Below are 22,771 nucleotides of genomic sequence, written 5' to 3' on the forward strand. Positions count from 1 at the left end.
CACTTCTTCCTTACTATTGTTAGAGTAGACAATATTTGTATTCTACTCTTTGCGTGTTCAATTAACTGAATGGTGAGATTCTGGTGAAGAAGTCCCTTTGCAAAGGTATTGTTATTTCAGAAGCTTCTGATCACACAAATGAAGTCACCCAAGCAGTGTTCTGTTCAAAAGTGTGTCTCCTCCTCCAGCACACAGTACATTTATTGAAAATCAGTGAATACAAGAAAATCCCTCTCTCCTCCCATCAGCAAGTTCCCTTCTTTTCTCAGGCGAGAGAGACAGATAAGAATACAATAGACAATACTATTCATTGAGCTATACTGAGTTAACTAAATCCAAAACGGCTAAAATATAAATTGAAACTGAAAAACAATGTTAATAATTCAACACTATCCACCTTATTTCGTTCATTTGTCCCTTACTTTCTTCATTCATTTCTTCTTTTTGTTTTTCTCTCTGCCTTCTTTGTTCTATATTCCTTATATCTTTCTGCTCTATTCTTTCCTTTCTTATTTACTTTACTTCTATTCTTTCCTTCCTTACCTCTCTCTCCCTTTTGCCCTCTTTCCCTTCCTTTTAACTCCTTGCATCTTCCAAACAAAGGTATAGTAAATGCTCAGTAATCTTCAGATATACTCTTTTGTACAATAAAACGGAGTATTTATGTGTCACTGGGTCCAAAATTAATTAAAATGCCTAATAGGAAAGTATTTGTTGTCGTTGTTGACATTTTGCAAAGCAGCCAAAAAGAAAGTCTCCACACACTCGCTGTGATGTTGACAAGTGGTTTATTCAGCAGGAATGGTGAACAATTTGTCACTTCGTTTTTTTTTTTTAACTACAGAAGGCAACCGAGCACCGCGAGTATAACGCAGCGTTGTCGTCTTCGTCGTCGTCGTGCTTGAACAATTAGCAATGGCAGTTGTCAACATGGGGGGCTAATTTTTTTTTGTCCAAAAGTCTTTGGCTTGTACCGCGTTTTTGACCAAAAAGTACTTCAAACGCTCAAATGACAGTTCGTTCATGCAGAGATCTGTTGACTCAAATACATTTTTACATTTAAAAACGCATGAAAGGTGGGCTTAAAGGCAGACTGTGTAACTGCTATGTTCATTCAACACACTTCCCTTGATTGCTAACATAACTTAGCTACTGCCAGCGCCCTTGTTTGAAAGATAGCCAATTAAAACGTTCACATTGTACATGAGTGGATAAGTCAGCTTTAATGATAGATGCTAATCTGGTTATCTATTTGCTTTGCGCTAAGCTAGGCTAACTGGGTAGCGCTTGGCTAATAATTTTGGTAAAGCACAGGTTTTCTTGTGCTTACAGAGGCTGTTGAGGTTAGCCATTTCACACTTTGCTTTTTTTGCACGAAGATAGGCAATTATTTGTGTGTTGAATAACGTCCAAATGTTACATAGTCTGGCTTTAAATACACACCTTCAATTAGGTTAAACCTTTGTAGCATAGCAGGCTATCTCATAGCATTAGCGGGGTTTGTTTCACTTCACAGTACTTTTTTGTGGAGATTTTTTTTTTTGGGGGGGGCATTCAGGGCTCTCGAGTGTCAATGAAATAATTTAAAAACAGTAGAAAAAATAGCATTCCCGCCACTATCTGCTCTTTTGAAGTCGTGTTCACAGATCTCGCCACAAGGCGCTCGTATAAACAAATACAATTCCACGGGTGGCCACTAGGCTGTGCAAAAGGGAACCCCCCCCCCCCCCCCCCACCCACCTATCGCCCACCTGTCTGTCCATCACAAAGTAGCACCATTATACAGTGGACACTTGTTCGTATAGGAAATAGTAATGCATAGATTATAGCATACGTGTTTAGGATTATATGCAGGCGGAGCGATGACCATGACAATGATGAGTTGGTGTGTGTGTTTTCTGTGTGTTTGCGTGTCACCCAACACACAAATCATTAATTCCACGCAATTGGCCTTGAACGCCGCCCCCTTTTCAACTCACTCTCGGGCCTGACCGGACTGTTGACAAGAATCCAATTTGTCCGGCGTTTTTTTTTCTTCTTTTTTTTTTTTCTTTTTTGGTGTGTGTTTGCCTTCTGCTTGCACCCGCCGAAATGCACTTTGAATCTGCAGGCGACCCATTTCTGACAAGCACCATAAAAGGAGAATAATTCACTTTGGCTCCTACGTTTACCGAGTTGCATTTAATTATTTTTTTAAACAACAACAAGGAGGGTGTGAGTGCACTGCGGCTGTAAATTTTCTTGGATGCAGCGGTTCTCAAACTGAGGTGCCTGGACAAAATATTTTGGAATAAATTAGGTTGTATTATTTCAAATGTACAAACCTACAAACATACTAACCAGTCAGTCCTTCCTACCCGTAACTTTGGGCCAATTAAAAGCTTGATTGTGACGTACATATAATCCCATAAATTTGACATCCCTGCTTTAATTTTTTTTTCCCGAGAACAAAAAGGCTCATTATTACAAAAATAAAGTCCTATTTTTTTCCAGAAGAAAAGGCATATATATATATACACACAGTATTTTCAAAAATATAGTCCTATGTTTGAGAAAATAAAGTAGTCTTTACCAGAAAAAAAGGTTTAAAATTGCAAGAATAAAGTTGAATTTTTCAAATGTGTTTGTTATAAAAAGAATCTTGATTTTGGAAAAATACAACTTTATTCTTGTAAGATTATGCTTTTTATCCAGAACATTTTTTTCTATTCTTAATTTTTATTTCACTTATTTATTTTAGGAGTCTGATTTTTAAATGCACAGAAATGTCATCTTAAATTGTACAAGCACTATTTTCTTGAAAAAAAAAGTGACTTTATTTCCCTAACATTTCACAACTTTTTGTTTTTCTGAAAAGTATGAATTTCTCAATTCTTATTTCTTATGCTCTTTTTTCCTTCAAAACAAGGCTACATTTGAATTCCAATGGCACCTAAGGGGACACATGTTTTTCCCTGGACCCAAAAAGTTTGAGAATCCCTGCTTTACTGGGCGGTTTGGATCACATGCTGGACTGGAAAGTCCTGACAAAAAATAATAATAATATTGGCGTTAAATATCTGACTATGAGCCACCTTGGTCTTAAGGGTTTTGTTAAAACAAACAAACAAAAAAAGTTTGCAGTGATGGATACATGGTAGGAAGATTGGAAATGGTTCTTGTCCGCTTTTTCATTTGTCTGGTAGCAGCTAAACTAGCGTCTGTTACGTCGCGCTTATAAAGAATTGATCCCCATGTCGAACGGTGCAGTGTAGAAAAGAATGACAACATCCGCGGTGGTCTCGCTTCTCCATCCTTTTGTCACGTTACCGTCGTGGTTTACGGCTAACTGTTTGGGGGGGGGAAGGGGGGTAGCAGCGGGGGCGGGGGGTGGTGGGGCGTCAGGTAAGGCCACAGCCTTCTCCCCTCGCCTACATTCGGTAGTTTCGGCCCGGGGTGCTACCTCGACTTGAGTTTTTGGGATGCGCTTCCTGCAAGGAGAGAGAAGCAAAAATTGTTGGTCTGTTGAAGGGAACACCTGGAAATTGCCAAAATGGCTGCTTCAAACCAAAATGGAAGAATTCATTTTCTCTGCCATAACTCGACTCATGAAATGAGTGAAAAACATTACAAAGTGACACTCGGTTCGAGGGCTGAGTTTTCAGCCAGAGGGCAAGAATCCCTGGAAATGTCCTCTAAAAGGGCTGCTTCAGTGAAAAACGTAAAAATGGCAGACTTCCAGTGGGCACAGCTTCTTTTTTTGTGGGTCTCCTAATAGTACATGTCGACCAAATTTCATGTTGCTAAATGAAATAATAAAAACCAAAGCTGGTTTTAAGGGCTGAATGTTTACACAAAAAAATCCAAGGGGGTGCCATTTCTACGGAAGCGTATTGCATTCACTTGAAGAAAAAAATAATAATCTGACAATTTTTTTGTGGGAACTTTGTTTTTTTGATATTTTTTTTTCTGTTTTTCTGAATTTTTTTAAAAGGGGTTTTCTCTCAGAGATGAGAGAACAAACCACAATACAGTATACACATTCATTCCTTTATTGAGAGCCAGTAAGTAAACATGACGTATGTCTGCAACAAGTCACTTGGAGCTCAGAGGTAAAAAAAAAAAAATACAATTTATTTTCCTGTTTAAAAAAATAATAATCTTGCGTTTTTGAATTATTTTTTTTGTTTCTTGATTTTTTTTCAGTTTAAAAAAAAAAAAATCCCAGTTTTTCTGAATATTTTTGACGGAAAAAAATATTTAGAAAAACAAAATAAAAATACTCAAAAAAACAAAGCTCCCCCCAAAAATTAGTCAGAAAAACAGGAGTTTTTTTTTTTCTTCAAGTGAATGCAATACACTTCCATACATTTCTACTCACTATATTAAAAAATTAACATGTGAGGCGGTGAGGTTAATGTTCTAAGCCACCTCCAGGGGGCGATCAGGATTGTTTTTGTCTGACTTAAGGGCCGAGCTGTGCACTGATGTAAAGGCTCCCTGATGTGCCGTAACGTCAATTACACAATTTTCAAGATGAAGCATACGAGGTCTGTATTTACATCTGATTTTAAGAGTCTAAGAGCGATGCTAGCGTGCTTTGAGGCTTTTCCCTTCCGCATCTTTCCATCTTAATCTGGCTACAAAAAGGCAAATTGCTGTCCCGGCCGTAGGATGTCGTGTCAGCGTCCTGCCCTCTCCGAACGCTCAAGACGAGCGCGATAAGCTGGCATGCATCAGGCGGAACGCAAGCGCGTAATGCGCAGTGGCAGAGTGGAGCAGGAGTGCCACTCGGTCTACCACGAAAACCACTTAGTTCCTTCGCTCGCTAATGCTTTTTCTTTCTTTCTTTTTTTTTTCTAAAACCAGGAGAAAAAGACAAACACACACATGCAGCACATTTTGTCTCTTCTGAACAAAACGTGCGACCGTCAAAAAGATTTGAAGTTCGTACCTTAAAGGCTGAGTGACTGTGTCCGGGTAAAGGTCTCTATAGGAGGAAATGGGAGATGCTTAAACACGCGGGCACGACTGCTAGCCAAAGCGCTTTCTCCACTCACCTTCTTGTTTTTTGTCTTGTCCGCGTGCGCGGCCGCCGCCCGTCGGTCCGAGCCCTTGTCGGCCTTGTGGCCCGCGCTGCCCCCGCCGACCTTGGCGGCCCGCGGCGCGTCCGTGTGGCGCTGGGCGCGCACCGAGCGCGCGGCCTTGCTGGTCTTGGCGGGCGCGCAGTACATCTCCAGCCGCCGCAATTCGCAGCTCTGGAAGCAGCACTCGTCCACGATGCCCCGCGACCGCCGGGCGTTGGGGCCGTAGCCCGTCGGCTTACCTGCGGCCACGCAAAACAAAACGTTTCCACATTGTTTACCTTGATCTGAAGGCGGCTCGCGTCGTCTCTCTCTCGAGTGTAGCAATAGCGGTGTGCTAATTCTTGCTTAATCTTTGACATGACCATCGCATAACATTCTACTTCTTTGCTTTAAAAATAAAATTCTGGTTACTTTTGCGGTGTACCCCGCCTACTGCCCGAAGCCAGCTGGGATAGGCTCCAGCAACCCCCGCGACCCTTGTGAGGACAAGCGGTACAGAAAATGGATGGATGGATTTGCAGCATGCTTCGGGTCATTGTCCATCTGCTCTGAAGCACTTGGCCGACGATGTGCAGATAATCGTGTCCAAAACACTTCAGAATTCAACCACTTCCATTGGCAGCCATGACACTTGCTTCATGCTTCAGTGGTGAAGTGGTACAGTTATATACCATATTGACAGCACCTCTAATAAATCTTATTTAACATATCCCCCCCCAAAAAATCCATTATATTTAATCATCTGTGCGTCCTTATGTACCATATTTACATCATACTTAATAGCCTGTGTCAGTGTAATATACATTTATTGCATATTTAACGGTTGGTGCGTCTGGAATGTAATAAATTTTCATCGTATTTAATGACAATTCCACACTTTTCTACTTGCATGACAAAGTGTAAACGCGGGTAATGGGGTCCACATACGAGGCGCACTGACTGGAACAATGGCAACGACGCAGATTTCCTCCAGTGTAAGATTTACAGCGGGCTGCACACTGTCGAAACTTTATGGCAGCCATTGCACCCGCCGTCCGCGTCAACTCCAGCTGACCCCCAAATTCAAAATGAAGTCACTCAAACATAAAATCTCCAGCAAGGCAAATCCACAAAGTAGATTTAAGAGTCATGTGGATGTTTTCAAGTTGTTATGAGTTAATTTGTTACTTTTGTTCATCGGTTTACAACATTAGCAAAGCTACAGAAAAACGTAGCTAACGCTAACTAGCAATAGAAGTTATTAGCAAGGCAAAGCCACAAGGTATATTTAAGAGTAATGTGGATTTTTTTCAAGTTGTTATTATAAGCTAATTTATTACTTATTTTCATCTATTTATGATTACAATTTACAAAACTATTGTTATTGTGAGCTAATTTATTATTTTTGTACGTCGGTTTACATCATTAGCGAAGATACAGGAACACGTAGCTAACACTACATTTAAGAGTGAAATTAGATTTTTCTTTCAAGTTATTATGAGCTAATTTATTACTTTTGTTCCTCTATTTACAACATTAGCAAAGCTACAGGAACACATAGCTAATGCTAACTAGCAATAGATGTTATTAGCAAGGCAAAACCACACGGTACATTTAAGAGTAATGTGGAAGTTGTTATTGTGAGCTAATTTATTACTTTTGTACGTCGGTTTAGATCATTAGCGAAGCTACAGGAACACGTAGTTAACGCTAACTAGCAATAGAAGTTATTAGCAAGGCAAAACCACACGGTACATTTAAGAGTAAGGTGGATTTTTTTTCTAGTTGTTATTGTGAGCAAATTTATTACTTTTGTACGTCGGTTCACATCATTAGCGAAGCCACAGGAACAAGTAGTAGCTAACACTAACTAGCAATAGAAGTTATTAAAATGGATATAGAATAAAACAAAAATAAAAATGGGCGATTACTGATACTAGGTATCATTACCTGGCCTTATTTCAAGGTATTGGTTCTAATGGCGGAGACCGATACCAGAAAATTGACATTAATCTCATGCAAATTTATGGAAAAATGCTATTTTAGGATATATAGGTCTTCCTTTAAAATAGCTATCATTGTCTTTTTTTGGAGGGGAAATTTTATGTCTCAAAAGTACTAAAATGGAGGTACACATGTCCACATGTTTTTGGAATGCCCCACCCACAGTCACAATCCCCCCCCCCCCCCCCCCTGTTGGCTTTAAGTAATGCAGGCCCTGATGGGCTTTTCCTCGTTACCAAACGAAATAATCATAATTTAATATGGCATTTACAAGGAGGAAATGCCTTTCCCTCTCACGGTTAATAGCACTTGGCTCTCCGGCTCACCAGTGCTGACAAAATCCATTAGGTTCTGCCGGCCGACCCAGCACGCTGTTGTTCTGGAGGCTTTCATTCAAAGAAACACAAGCGAGGGTTCTAATGGAGGTGTGAATGAGCCACCGTCCGCCAGGCTTTTCGGAGCTAAAAATATGACGCGCGGCTGCATTATTTAGGCGAGCAGCAGATTCGCCTACGGGGATTCCGTCAAACTGACTCCCCCGTCCCTGAAGTGACGCAATAGCTTTAGAGTACGGGTTTGCAAACTTTTTGGGTCTGGAGAAATTTTCCCCTTCGTAACAGCAACTATTGTATCCTAAAAATGCCAGAGAAATATATATACATATATATATATATTTTTTTTTTTACAGAAAAAAATGTCAAAATATTACAATAATAAATTACTACTTTTTGGAGGAGAAATGTTATGAGAATAAAGTTATATTTTTCAAGAAGAACAATTTGAAATATTTACAAGAACAAAGATTTTTTGGGGAGGATAAAAAGTCATAATATTGCATGAACAAAGTCGTATTCACTATTGACGGCTAAAGCTATCGGAAAAAAATATTAGCGTTCTGCTGATTACTCCGATTAATTGAATGAAAATGAATTTTGCGTTATTCAACACAATTACATGCATGTCATGTGCAAGTATGATCATGGTCTACTTTGGGTCACCATCACATTCTACTGTAGTATCTGCGATTTTGAGTGTGTATGGCTTTAAAATGGGTGCCATGGTCTGGTGAGTGACGTGGGCGCCACAGGAAAAGTCATACTCTAACAAAGGAATTTTCTTTTATTCTTGTAATGTTATGAGTTGTATTCTAGAATAATCACCGTTTATGCTCTCAAAAAATAGAAATACATGCAAAAAAAAAAAAAGTCTTTGTTCTTTAAAAATTCTGTAATATGCCTTTTGTTCTAAAAGTGCTTTTTTTTATGCAGGGATGTCAGATTTATATATGTAACAATGAAAAGGAGTAAGTGGTTTCGTGGGTTTGTTTTATGTAGTTATTGTTTTGGGAAAATACATGTCTTAGCACTTATAAAAAATGAATTCTGTTATTAATTATAACATCAAATAATCTTTAGTTTTAGTCTGAGGAAAAGAAAGTAGACCTTGTTCCTCTCTGTCGCCCTATTTGATTTGTATTAAAGTGTTCATGTGAGTATGCATAAGGAGAGAAGCAGAATCATTAATAAATGACATTCGCAAATGACTTTTTGGACCCCCAAGTGGTGGCTTGCGAACCCCAGTTCGAGAAGTGTTACGTGGCCACCTGATGTGCATAAACTCCAAATGAGAGATTATATAACACGTATCTCGTGCCAAACAGCCATCCAGGCCTCATTACTTGTAATGCTCGCCCAACAAAAAAAGCCTTGCAAATTAACATCCGCCGTTATCCCCCAAAATAGCTGGCAACCCCGCTGGCCGAGCAGCTGGACGGGCGGGGGTGGGGGGGGGGGGGGAAATAAATAAATAAATCAGCTGGCATCGGTTGTGAGATGTCAGATAATCAGTGTGGGCAGGTCGGAGGAAAAAAAAAAAAAAAAAACATGCACATGATAATAATCAGGTCTTAGAGGTTTATACGCTTTTAAAACCATTGGCTTCCACGGATAATGCCTGTAATCCCGCGCAAACAAAACAAGAGTTTTTCCCGACCTCTCGACACTGCGAACGAACCAGCTTTTCGGCTATCGGCGGCGGCAGAAGGCCCGCCTGACGACGCGCTGTTATTTTTTCCACCGCGCCGTCGACGACGTCTCGAGATCCGGATTGACACTTTTTTCCCCTTCAAGACCCGCCGACTCCCGACTTTTTTTTCCTACGAGTGATTTACACCCAGGGTCCGTCTGTCAGCAAGGCCTGGCCCGCCTCGAACCAAACGGTAGCAGCGGACGCTTCCTTCTGGGCCAACGTCTCAAAACTTGCGTCATCTTCGTTCCCTCTGCGCAGAGAAGCTCTGGAGGGAAGCATTAACGGGTTGGATTCTCCTGCCGCCATCATTCCAGAAGGGCACACCGAGCTTCTTGACTTTTACAGTCTGGCCGTGCTTGTTCGTCAAAACCAGAAGATTCTTGGAAGCTGGCTGGCCGACGTTGACGGCGCTTTACGGCCGAGCGGGAGCGCGAGGAGCTGCTAGTTTTGGAACGCGGCCCTCTCCACCGAATGCGCTGCCTGCGTCAGATACAGTCATCTTTTGGACATCTCGCCCTCGGTGTAAAAACTTAAAAGACGATTGGGGAAAACGTGAGCTCCCTCTCCAAGGATGGCGGTTCCAAAAGAAGCACACTGATCCCATTAACTGGCCGGTTGTTGCTTTGACAAGCATTTTGGTTGTGTTAATGCAAATGTCATGAAACTTAGCAAAAGAGTGGATTTTTGTCTGATTTTGACCTCAGCTCTTGAAATATAGCAAAACCGTACCGGGGACATCAAATTGTACTTTTAAGATGTATTGGGGACACTTTTGGCCAATTGAAATCCACAAAATTCCTTATTATAGTCGGGGTTAAACGGTTTGTTGTCGACACTGAAGTGATGATAGTCAAGTTGGATTGATGATGCCATTAATATGTCCAGCTCCACCCCCTGACTTACTGTAAAAAACAGTGGTTCTTAACTTGATTTCGATCGAACCCCACACACACCCCACCTGCTCGGCCTATCCGTGCTTGCAGGGAATTTGGTGCGCCGAGTCGGCTTTTGACCGTTGTGATGGTATGTTGTGTGATTTCTTTATTATTGTAATCCTCTCAATACTAAATATGAATTCACATGTATAACGGAACGTATGGAGTTCCACAGGGTTCAATTCTGGGGCCTCTGCTGTTTTCGTTATTTCTGGGTTCCATCTTAAGAAAACAGCGGTGGTTTGTTTTAAAGTGCTCTATAAATATAGAGTTGAGTTGGTTGCATGATTTGAAGACAAATAGAAGAATCTTAACTCATTTGCTCTCAAAAATTTATAAATACGTTCTATTTTAAAGGTTTTAAGTGTCCCAAAGACGTATTTATAAGTTTTTAATGTTTTTTTGTCTTTGATGCAGCCTCTCAACTGCAAAGAACGGTTAAAGAAATGGTAGTTATTACACAAACGGCCAGCAGATGGCAGCAGAGCAAAATAGATCAACCAGGGGCCATGTTGAAAAAAAGCTAAATAGATTTGTGAAAAATTGTGAAACTTAGCTATATTCTAATGCTAATTGCTGCAAAACGGAAAAAGATAGAAAGAAGAGACTCTAATCTTTCTTTTGGTAGGTTCCATGTTTTATAACAATAAAACACAATATTATGCGGGCCTTGCAAAATCAGTCAAAATCCCGTAAAATAGTTGGGAGTGAAGGGGGTTGCTTCAGTGAAAATAACTTGGAGTGAACGAGTTCAAATGTGTTTCCAATGATGCATGTTGATTTTGAAAAGTGACGGTAGCCTTTTCCTGGCTGTAGCAAGACTGCGATATTAGCGATAATAACATTAGGAGGATTAAAAAATGGAAATGTCGTACTAAGGACAAGAACTGATGTTGACCGCAGCAAAAATTACAACAACGTTTTTCCAAATGGTAGACCGTATGCGTGGCCATTGCTGAAAAGGTCATCCAATCAAACAAGATCTGAGGGTTAAACAGAATATCCTGCCGGAAAAAAACAGGATTCCATTTTTGAAATCCTCATTTCTTTGCACAGAAACTCCACATGTGTGACGGCATCAAACTAATGAGGTCTCGCCGATGTTTTGGGTCCTGGGCGGACCCCCCGTTGACGCTTTTCATGAGGGGTTTAGCTCAGGTCTTTGAGATGCTGAAGACACGGGAGGTCTTTCTTTGGACTTCGCCGTGCATTCAGGTTTGCCGTGGGGAGGGATGGGGAGGCTGATCATCCTGTAATCCCCCATAATCCCCTGCTGCTGAGGGCCAAGGCCTTGCCGTTTGCGTGCATGCATGTGACGTGCTGTTTACACATTTCTCCATCGGTAGCTTCCCCGACTCAAATCGGAACCAATTTCCTGCGTCGTATCCACCTGTGCAATCAGCCTCTACGCAAAAAAAAAAAAAAAAAGGTAAAATTTTGATGCCAGATCTGCGCCAAACCAATTAGCTAGCGGCTAAATCGGAGGGATTTTCTCCATCTGGTCATGATCTTCTTTTTTCAGGATGGTTCATTAGGAACAAATCAAGAGAGAGATAACGATTCTCACGCTCACTCGAGAGCAAATGTTTCAACTTAAAACTCAAATGTGGCCCAGCGGTACAGGCGACGGTTCGAGCCAGAAAAACCTCCCATAACAGGCTCAGATTCACCGAACCGGCATCCCGGTCCAGAGGCAGAAGCTCTGCAAAAACCCGACTTGGGATTTCTAGGTCAGAGCAATAATTGGAAAAAGTGACTACTGATGTGGATTTTTTGCACGACCGCAGTTTGTTTCCACCCAGCTAAGTATTTAGTAATCCTGTCAGGGCAGAAAAGTGTGTCGTCCTGAAGCGTAAGTGACATGTGTAAGGTGGATTGACGCTGTCGGCGGAGCCGGCCGGCCGGCGGCGGTGGTGGTTGCAACTGCGCACACAATGTCAGCGGGCCAACACAAGCAGACTGGATGGGAACACTTCAGTGGCGGCGGGGAAAGGGGGGGGGTGGGGGTGTCCTGAACTGGCCGCCGCCCAAATGGATTCTCCAGATCGTCGAGGCGGTCGCTGGTGCGTGCGGCCGCCAAGCAGGACGAGCGGGAACCGGCAGGAGGAGCTCATTTTCCCATTTTTCAACGCGGGGCAAAACGTGGCGGCGGGTACACGGCGACGTAAAAGCAACGCAGGAAAGACAAACAAGTCCCGCACCGCAAACCGGCCTGTTCTTGTTTAAGGAGTGTATCCTGCGAGATCACTCAACGGCTTGGCCGCCGTTCAAGGCTTCCACATGAATGCAACACTTTGTGCTCGACTTCGGGGAGAAGCGGTAGTAGTGAAAACCCTCGCTATCGGTAGCCAACGTTTCCTCAAGTTCGCACTTCAACTCGGCCGCTGCTCGTCACGCTTAAGCGACGTGCTGACGTATCGGCCGCTCTCGGGCTCGCGACCCGTCCGTCTCCTTTCTATAGCGCTGAGGCCATTCCTGGCGGACGTACTCGACACTCGGGACGGATCGCCTGTCATTCACTTGCATTCGGATAATAACGAGCCTTCTGTCAACGTAATGAAGTGCTAGATTGACTTTTGAGTTTTTCAAGTTACCAGCCATCACGCGGGAGATTTTTGAAAAACAGGAGGAACGGAAAACATGCTAACGTTCTCAGCAGCTCTGACGGACAAGAACATGGTGCGTTTCGACAAGACAAGTAGCGCACCAGCAGGAATCCAAAAGTAAAAAGAAAAACCTACTGGCAGAAAGTTGGCACCGTCACCCCCTCGCTTGAGCGCCGGCAGGCGCTGCCAGCGAAGTTTTGGACGGGCGGGCCTCGCTGCCGTTCACAAGCTTGGTGCCACTCCAGCAGCGGAGTTTCTGCGGCCAGATCCAAAGTGCCTGGCAGCCGTGCGGCGGGGGAAGGATGGATGGCGCCAAGAGAGGAGCAAGGTGCACTCTGACGCCATTCGGCATTCGGCTGCTGGTTTTAGACCACTTTGCCGTTAATGCTTACAATGTTCAGGGTGCGGACTCCAAGCTTTCTGCCATTGAGGTTCGCTGTGGTACCCAAAAAGCTGAAGGCTTTCCAAGGACCAGGAAGGAAGGAAGGAGATTGGAACCAATTGCGCAAGAGGTTTCAGGACCCCCAGGGTACCCCTTTACACAGGTCACCTAAGATATCAAGAGGCAGATGAAGCTACCCAAAAAGATTCTGGCTTTGTGATAAAGTCAACTAAGCCGTCAAGAGAAAGACGAAGCTACCAGATGCTGTGATGGCAGAGTCCATTTTGAGGAAAGCGATTGAGGGTTTGCGAGGGTGGCCAGAAGTCTCAGTTGAACCGGGACAATCTCAGTTTTGTGCCCCAATCCCAGTGGATTTTGCCAGCCCCATTGTTTTGTCGCACTTTTTATGCCGGTCCTGTTAAGACAATTGTTTGTGTCACGTTCTTATTCTCATCCACTAGCAGGCATACTTTCGTCATACCAGAACTAGAACTACTTCCTGCTTCTGTGACTAACAATCATGGGAAATATAGTCCTACTCGCCTAATACTGCGTTCGCCAGTCCGACCCAATGCAAGCTGAGCTTTTCTGGCGCCGTGTTTCCAGTGTTACAATGCGGGACCGACGCGAGGGAAACAGCACAGCTAGCTTCCAAAAACTGCCGTGACCGAGCAAAAAAGCTTGGATAACGACGATAGCATTGCATTGTTTAGCGCTGTTGAACTGTCAACCGAGAGCGCATTTAGCATTAGCTAAAGTTGTACCAGGTTGACTAGCGATTACATTTGTTATAGATAGTTCCTGGTGAGAATTGATTGTACATTTTATTTTGTAGTGTCGCCGTTTTTTAATTTCGAAAATCTGGTCATTGCCCGTGGGCAAATGTGGGGGTTTCCCCATCAAGCGGCGCAACATTTGTTGTGCCAACATCCAAAGACGACACGCATAAGTGTGTTGTCAGCTAAATCCCTCCCACGCGCGTGCGCGCAAACATCCGTTGGACTCGTCTGAGGAGCGGGTGGCGTTGAAAAAAGGGGAGAAAAGGGGGCGGCCGCTGCCTTCCTCCGAAAAAGCAAGCGCGCATTAGCGGTCTGGGGCGGCGAGGCATGTGGTCTCCATGAAGTGAGCGGGCGGCGGCATGAGAGGAGCCCACTGACAAGTCAATCAAGCGGAGATGGCGGCGAGTCAAGCGCGCCTCGTGCAGACAAGCGCGCTTTCCAGCAGCGCAGGCGGCGGAACCTTCGGGAAGAAGCCGCCGGCTGGGATTGAACGCGGCGCTACGACAAACAACCACTGACTTGACGACTACAACTCGTGTTTCTAAAGAAGAGGTGCCAAAAGTACTTGGACTTTGTAGTCAAGTAAAAAAAAGACACTTTTGTTGACATTGTTTCAGAACTATCAAAACATGTTATCAAAGATTTGGCTAAATGAGCTAACGGCTATGAAACAATTAGCTTAAGAAGAGAAAAACATATACCTTACTTGCATGTGTTTTTTTTTCCCAGACTCGACAACATTTGACAAAAAGGCTCACAAACATTAAATTATCATTTGGAATGTAGCAAGAATTGTTCAAATAGTGATACGCACATGAAATTTGGTACGCAACCTGTTCAAATCTCACTCTTCGCACAAATATCGTTGGTCACATAAAAATGGAAAGATCTCCAACTCTGTCCCAAAATGTGTTTCTTTTCGTTTAGAACTTGAAATGCATTTATTTGATTTAAATCCTCATAACGTGTACAAAAGCTGAATATAAAGTTGGACGTTTTGGATATTAGGGATGTAACAGTAACGGCAATATCATGATATCGCAATATTAAAACTGACACAATATCGTCGTCGTGTCACAATACTAAAAGCAGCACATGGTTGTATTTCATTTGTGCAGTTCTAGCCCCCTCTGGTGGTTAGTTAATTAGTGCAGTTTAATTTTAATTAGGAATGTTTTGGTTACTGCGGCAGATATTACTCCTATAAATTAGTCATGATAGCAAATATTTTACATCTCCGTAAAAAATTTTTTTTAATCTTTTGTTTGTTTTTCCGAAAAGAAGAAAAATTTAAAAAATAATTTATTTTGGCCCGCTTCAGCCTAACACAACGTTGTGAACTTAGACCATGATACTTTGCGCCGCTGAGCCAATAGCAGTATCAGGAGTGTTTTTTTTTTTATCTCGCGAACCCCACAATATCGTGATAATTATATCATCAGGGTCATAATGTTATATGTATTGTATTGCAATGTTTGTATTCATAGTGACTATTTGGGTACCAAATATATGTATATATTAAAATTGTTGAGATTTTTACAGTTACTGTACGTTAAAGAGCAAAAAGTTTTTGTTTTTTTTATGCACCACATACACTCACTGACATGACTGGGAGGCAGGTGGATCAGAGGGCGGGGATATCATTTCCCTCTGCTCTGGCTCACCTGCTCCCAATTTTAATGCACCACACACACACTTGTATATACACTGGGTGGGGTCACATTCAAGGTGTAGGGAGAGGTGTGGAGTTCGCCAAACGGCGAGCTGGCGAACTCAGTAACCGACTGGCGAATTCCATAACAGGGTTAGCTTTCCCCTTTTCCGGGGCCTTTCCCCGCTGGGCCTGGGGTTTGGGGGTGCCGCCCGTCCCCCGGTGCCCCCATCTCCCCTTCTGCTCCTGGTGTTCTGCCCCTCCACGCGGCTGGAGGTGGAGTGGGTGCGGTTGCCCTCTCCGCTCCGCTGTCCGGCCCCTCTTCTGCACCGATGCCTGGGTACGGGGGGTCCCCGGGGTCGGGGGGCAGGGTGTCTGGGGGTTTGGGGCGGATGGCGGGGGGAGCCGGGGCTGTGGACCGGTGTGGTGCCTGACGGGCCTGCAGTGCCCCGTCCTGCTGCGTTGGGTTGGGGGCGCGGGCCGTGTTGGGGTGGCTGCTCCTGGATTTGCTCTCCGGCCGGTGGCCCGGGGGTTGTCCCTTGGCGCTGCCGTGGCCTGGGGGGCCCTGGGGTGTTGCGCTTGCTCTGTCCTGGCAGGGGTCGACGGCTCCCCTCTTTGGTGGAGATTTTCATGCATGCCAGATCCACCACACCAGCATCTATCAAAACTCAGACACAATCTGCTTCTTGAATCGGTGGAGGCTGGTGTCTGTGGATCTCACTCTGCTTCGTCTGCCCTTCCTTCCTTTCCTCAGTTTCTCCTTTGGTCTCTTGAGGTATCCCTGATTTGTTGGAATTTAGATGTTTCTGGGGTTGGTGAAGGACTCTGGTTGGTGGCCCGGTAGGTGGTGGGTGGTGTCTGGTCGGTGCTGGATTTCACGTTCCTTTCTTAGGTCCTTCCTCGGGTCTCCTGACGGCCTCACGACCATGGCTGGATTCTGAAGTGTTCGGTTTAGGTGAACGGTATGGGATTTTTTAATAGGTTTTAGGTGAACTAATGAATACACACTCACGCACATACAAAATAAAAATTAATAAAAATAAAAAAAAAGAGAGCAATGATGATGACATTTCAAATCGGTAAAATTACCGAATGAACAATACTGAGCTCTCCAGAAAAATAAAATTTTAAAAAAAGAGCAAAAAGTGGATTTATGAGACATAAATATGAAAATGTAGATTTTGGGGTAAATAAATGTATTAATATGACAACTGCAGACATTTTGGTACTATAAGCATGTGTGTAGATATTATAGTTCTTAAGCTATAGAACGTATGATGTCAAAAATGTGTTTTTTTTGTGTGTGGCTGGGTTCAGTGCCCCCATCAAGGTTAAGAACCACTGATCTAATCCTTCATAATTCATCCTAAAGTGAGCAATTAGTGGGAAAAGAATACAAGTAGAAAAGCACTTGAGATGCTGCGATTCCCCGCATGGATCCCTCCCATAAACGTTTTTCTGGAATTGGCAGCTGCCAAACGCTGTGTGGAAAAATCTCTCACAGCTTTGGGATGGGACCAAAGCCTCACTAATGGATGTCAAAGCGGCACGCGGGTCCATCGATTATAAACGAGATGGGGTTTGTGAGTTTTTTTTTTTTTTTTTTTTTTGGACACGTTTGGGTTGAGAAACAAGGATGGCGATGTCGTGTTTCACAGTAGGGAAGGAAGCAGCCGTAATGGAACAAGCCGAGATTTAACTCCTGCTTTTCTTTGGATACTTTTCCCCTTCTCGGGTGGAAAACATTAACTTTCTACCCCCCACCCACCCACCGACTCCACTTAAAGACTTTCCCTGATGGCCAAAGCTGCCACTTGACACCCACCATCATTTTCTATGCTTGCTTTAAGCCTTACTTGTGGTTTCTGTTGCGAGAAGGTTCCAGAGTGATGTGTGCCGTTCGCACGTCTCTCGAGCTTCCGTTAGCCTGTTTAGCATCGCGCTGCACTCTCAAGAGAAATTCCGGTGGATGCCAGCTAAATTCATTTAACACTGAAATTATATATATTTTTTTTAATGAATAAAAAGAGTTTATTGAGCCAGAATTGATTTGCTTGATTCTTGTGAAGGTGCGCATACAGCTGCTGCGGCTTCACACCTTTAGATAATTACATGCACGGCCAACGTGTTCAACTCGCAATTTAGTCTCGTTGTCGCCTTCAAAGTCTGATGAAATTTTGAAATTTGTGGGCTGATTTTTTATGGATTTATTTGCACCAGCGCTTCTCAAACTTTTTGGGTACCATGTGCACCAATAAATGCCATGAGAATTATTACACTGTAAAAAATTGGCAGTAGAATTTACAGTAAATAACTGGCAAGATAAAAAGTTGTAGGCTAACTATTGTAAAAATCTCAGTTAATTACTGTACATTATTTATTGTATACAAATGATAGTTGCTTACTAAGTGACTAATTTATATACAGTAATAAATTGGGGGGAAAATGACAGTAATATATTTTTTACAGTAGTTAATTGAGATTTTACAATAATTAGGCGACAACCTTTTTGACTGTTATTTACTGTAAATTCTTTACAGTACTTTATTTTTGAACATGTTATTTTAAATAAGCATGATGTGAACTTAACCAACTTCGACTGAATTTAATTGAGGTTACACTTCATTTACCCACTTTTCAAATTAGTCACTTGCGAGTTTTGGTGTCGTGAGGCTTCATTCTATATTGCTAGCCGGAAAACTCCTTTTAATTCGGATCTATACTTTGCATAATTCAGAACAGGAATTCAATTATAAAGTCAATCATGCCGAAGGTATGACGCAAACATATACATTTCAAAAAGGTAGGTGAAATATTTTACAGGTGTCGCATGATGATAGTCATAGACCTATTTATTTATTTATTTATTTATTTTTGATGATACTGCCATTTTTCGCAACGACAACTGAAGGGAATCAAAGATTCTCCATTGCAGGTGTGAGAAAATGAGCTGAGCATCTTCCGGAAAGGATGCGAATGTCAACGCGGCTGCTTTTTTTATTTATTTATTTTTTTATTGATGAGCTCAGTCAGCCCTCGCGGCCCAGCTTCATGAATAAAAAATAAGAAGCTCGCGCGCATGCGGGTGCACTTACTGAAATAAAAGCCCCTCTCTCCGCACACAAACTGCAGCGTGTCGACCAGCTCCGCCCCGCACAGCGTCTCTGGCCTCGCCCCCGAGGCCGCCGGAGTCAGGCTGAGGACGCACAGCAGTAGTGAGAGGGCGTGGCTACGGGACATCCAGCACATCGCACTCTGCCAGGGAGCGAGAGAGAGAGAGAGAGAGAGAGAGAAAGAGAGAGAAAGAGAGAGAAAGAGAGAGAAAGTGAGAGGCGGGAAGCGCATCACCGTCGAGCGCACACACATTCCAAAAATCGAGTCCACTTGCATGGAAACTGTCTTCAAGAGTTACATTTGGATTCCGCGCAATGTAAAAAGGAACCAAACGCATCAAAACTTCACATAAGAAACAGAGTGAAAGTTTAACAACGCCTCACAAAAAAAGCCGGCTTGAATTGAATGTGCAGGAGGGGATGGGGGGGGGGTTACTATCTTGTCGTGCGTAATTACGCACTAGAAGCAGAGAAAGTACAATAAAACATCATAAACACCTCGAAGGACATTTTGCATGCAAACGGGAGCACCAGTCATGAAAAAAAAACTGCGCAATAATCACGCCAATGGAGAGAAAAAAAAAATGTCAAGGAAAGCGATGCAATTTGTGCGGAGAAAAAAAGGACAAAAAGACAGACAGACAGAAATGAAGACGCATGAATGTTGCATGCAAGTAAAGGTGGGAATAAACTTACGCATGCACATGTCATGTGCTGAAAGTAAAAGCACATCGCGCGAAAGAGAATATCGCAAGTGTGCAAGTGAAGCAGGTACACGTTACCTTGAGGACGTCCCATAAATGCCACCGGAGGCAGGAAAGTGCGGAGGACATCCCCGCGGGTCTCCGCAACCAAACAAAAAAAAAAAAAAAAAAAAAAAAAAAGCCGGCGAGAAGTCAACTTGTTTCAAGTCATTAAAAAACTGGGGAAAAATGAGGAAAAGAGAAGAGAAGAAGAACGAACGGGGCAGAAAAAGCGGATGAGATGCGCGCGCCGGGGGCCGATGTTACATCTCAACATTCCCACTTTTGTTCCATTGCGCGCAAGCTCGTTTGGGAGAGAAGTGAGATTGAGCGAACAGGAGACGGATTTAGCGAGAAAATCCCTCACATTTATCGAACATTACACACACAGCGAAGACATGCGGAGCAGGAAACAGCTGGGCCAGCGTTCAGCCTCGCGCTCCTCCGAAGTTATTCATTAAGGATTTTTGGGCACGCGTTCAAATCACGTCATTCTCTCTCTCTCTATCTCTCTCTCTCTTTCTCTTTTTCTTTTTTTTTCTGCTTCTCAGAAGGGGCTTGAATCGCCGTGTGAGAGTTTCTTTGTAGTGCGGGGCGAATTTGATCACGTAACTTCTTCGCTACGTGATTGATAATGATTCCAAACGTGCAGTTTTGTCGTTCCGGCGCATGATGGGCTGATCTCAGGTCAGTTTCACCTTGCAGGTTGACACATGTTGCAGCGCGAGGTGGCGGGGAGGAGGAGGGGGGCGGGGCACAGGGGGCGCCACTGAGCAATGACAGAGCACGCAGGGCTTAAGAGGGCGGGCACGCTGGCACCGCGCGAGCCAATCGCAAAGCAGGACACTCGAGCGTGCGTCCCTCGGCCACGAGGGAAGGCAAAAGACACGCTAGGGGGTGGGGTGGGGGGGAAGTGGGTCAAAGCGCATGCGCAGAAGAACGGTGACGAAGATGATGATGATGATGATGGTGGTGGTGGTGATGGCGATGACGCCGAAAGCTGCTTTGGGATCACAGGATGACCCGCTTGTGCGGCAAGTGGCGCGCTGGCCTGCTGAAGCTTCCGGACTTTTTGGGACACTGTGGATTATTTCTAATGAATGCGATCATTTACTTTGTGCAAAGTGGCGTTTATTGATGACATCTTCGGAAAGCCAACCGTTTTAGTGGGCTGTGAAATTCAAGCTTGTACACAACAATAATGATGACAAACAAACGCCAGTTGATGGCGCCTTTGCGTCGCTTTCAAAACAGTTTTTGAGTAGAAGATCAATCTCGGCTGTCATGAGGGAGAGAACTGCGACTGTCATTATTCGGACCATGGTCCATTTCTTAGTTATTATTCTTGTTTGTGCAGTAAAATTTTGCTCTTTCGCAAGAAGCTAATTTTCTCCGCTTTTAGGGGAGAAATGGGCGATTATGTGAAAACCAACTCATGTTCTACTGCAGATTATTAAAGAACGAAAATAAGAAAACTTTCTGCTGTAAAAAAAAAAAAAAAAAAAAGTCTACGCAAAAATATAATATATATTAAAATATCAGTTGAAATGCTCTAAAACGGCAGGCAATATTCTTACGTTTTGTGTGTGTGTGTTTTTTTTTGGAGCGATTCTATACTATGATGTAAAGTGGCAGTTATGATTTACTACGTGTTCCGTGAGCACACGCAGGGTCACACGAGGATGCTTGATGAGGAAAGCCATTAATCCTCCATTCTCCAGATTAAATGTGACGCTTCCGACAGTAAAATCTCGTCTCCAAAAAAAAAGGGAAGAAGTTCAAATACAGAAATGTTTGTTTTTGTTCTTATGCTCTTTTATTTTTATTTTTTTAAACAATGTTCTCCGTTGCAGTTTATGCACACGCCAGAGAAAGTTGTAAACTTTCCGCTTTGTTGGCTGTTCATATGGAAGTAAAGAAGCCAAGCGGAGGGGTGCACGTTTTAACGTTTCCGCGGTAACGTGCAAGGATCGCCGCAGTTCAAAACCAAGTTTTCGGTGCACTTGTCAGACGTTTGACATACTTTGTCATGTCAGATTCCAACACAAAAGGGGGGAAAATAACTTCTTCTTTTTCTCGCCGCAGAATCTTCCATCATAAATCTCGTAAATGTCGCTTTTTTTTGGCGAGCTGCTGTTATTGCAAAACTCCATTTAAATAAAGGCTAGCTTGTTGAATATTCCTGTGGCGACTTGATTTAAATGACAAAATGAAACGAGTGAATGATGACAGGGCTATATAAATGACACAAAACGTTCTGCTTTACATCCCCCACCACTAGATGGCGCCAGCAAATACCCGGCCACTATCGATTCACATTGGTTTCCTTGCAGTGGAAAAACACGAGTTGATGGGCTAATGTTATGATGCTAACGCTAAGGCTGACGTTTTTTGGTGTTCGAAAACATAAGATTTATTAGAATGACACCAGTGAAAACAGTGAAATACTGTAGTTATAAATCAAGAATAAAAAGTCTGTTTAGAAAATCTAAAGTAAACAGTGTGCTTTTTAGTGTTGAATGAAAAACTATTGTTATCGATTACACTTATCGAAAGGTGAAAACTGATTTCGGTGCAGGTACTTATTTTGGACAACATTTCTGCAAATATTCTTGGGTGGGGCTTCAAATCAATATTAGGAACTCAAAAGGCCAAGTAGTCCAAATGCTCTAGAATGTGTGCAGATTAGCAGCGACCCCTCTCATATACACCAAGCAAGTCATTTCCTTCATTAATATGAAAGTATGAGCTGTTAAGGAGTATGGCGTGCGACCATTTTGTGAGCCTCAAAAGCCAATGTGAAAGAATATAATATTTATAGCTCCACACACACACACACACACACACACACACACACACACACACACACACACACACACACACACACACACACACACACACACACACACACAGATACCTCACAGTGTGCAGGGAAGCCGCACGCTGAAACAATTACAGGCCGGCATAAATCAGCAGAGCTACCGGCCTGGACAGTCAAGAGGCTCCGCGGAGTCATTCTCGCTTCCGCAGACGACACATCGGAAGCCGGCGATTGATAAGTGTCATCGCGGCCAAGCAGAGCTGGAAGTCAGCAAAAAGAAGAGTGAACGTGAGGACAAAAAGGACAAGATGAGCATCATTCTCAAGGAGGGTGCATCTTGTACCGCAGCGGAGATTCCAGTAGGGGGCGACGCCGTCGGACGGTCAGCCGCCTGGTGCCGATTTCCGCTACTGTGCTGACACCTACTGGTAAATACAGATCATGACATGGAAAGAATATAACATGACGGAGCTCGTGAAAAAATGTCATTGTTTAGATGGACATAAGTTTAAATTACATACTTATGGATGATTACTAAAGTAGAATTTAATTTATTTAATAACATACCGTTTACATGGAATTATTACCAATGTACCATTGATATTCGTTCGTTTTTTTTTTTAAATAGACAAAAAATCTTTACTGTTTAAAATGGCTGAACAAG

The 22,771-nt window shown here is 43.2% G+C and overlaps 1 protein-coding gene across 3 annotated transcripts; it reads right to left on the minus strand.

Moving 5' to 3' along the window:
- Window positions 1–2,148: 2,148 nt before the first annotated feature.
- igf1 (insulin-like growth factor 1) lies at window positions 2,149–22,576 on the minus strand. Of its 3 annotated transcripts, XM_086059394.1 has the most exons (6): window positions 22,451–22,576; window positions 22,204–22,367; window positions 18,526–18,685; window positions 5,040–5,305; window positions 4,934–4,969; window positions 2,149–3,470 (listed from the first exon to the last, which is right to left on the minus strand). In XM_086059394.1, the coding sequence occupies exons 2-6, from the start codon at window positions 22,300–22,302 to the stop codon at window positions 3,411–3,413; spliced, it is 621 nt and encodes a 206-aa protein (XP_085915520.1). In that variant the 5' UTR covers window positions 22,303–22,367; window positions 22,451–22,576; the 3' UTR covers window positions 2,149–3,410. The 3 variants fall into 3 exon arrangements, with proteins under 3 accessions (XP_085915520.1, XP_085915521.1, XP_085915522.1); XM_086059395.1 differs by lacking the exon at window positions 22,451–22,576 and having other exon boundaries at window positions 22,204–22,435; XM_086059396.1 differs by lacking the exons at window positions 22,204–22,367; window positions 22,451–22,576 and adding an exon at window positions 19,326–20,014.
- Window positions 22,577–22,771: the final 195 nt, after the last annotated feature.

This window comes from Leptonotus elevatus, chromosome 17 (assembly GCF_054856555.1).
Source record: "Leptonotus elevatus isolate MCC_2025b chromosome 17, RoL_Lele_1.0, whole genome shotgun sequence".
In the NCBI taxonomy this organism is placed as follows: Eukaryota; Metazoa; Chordata; class Actinopteri; order Syngnathiformes; family Syngnathidae; genus Leptonotus; species Leptonotus elevatus.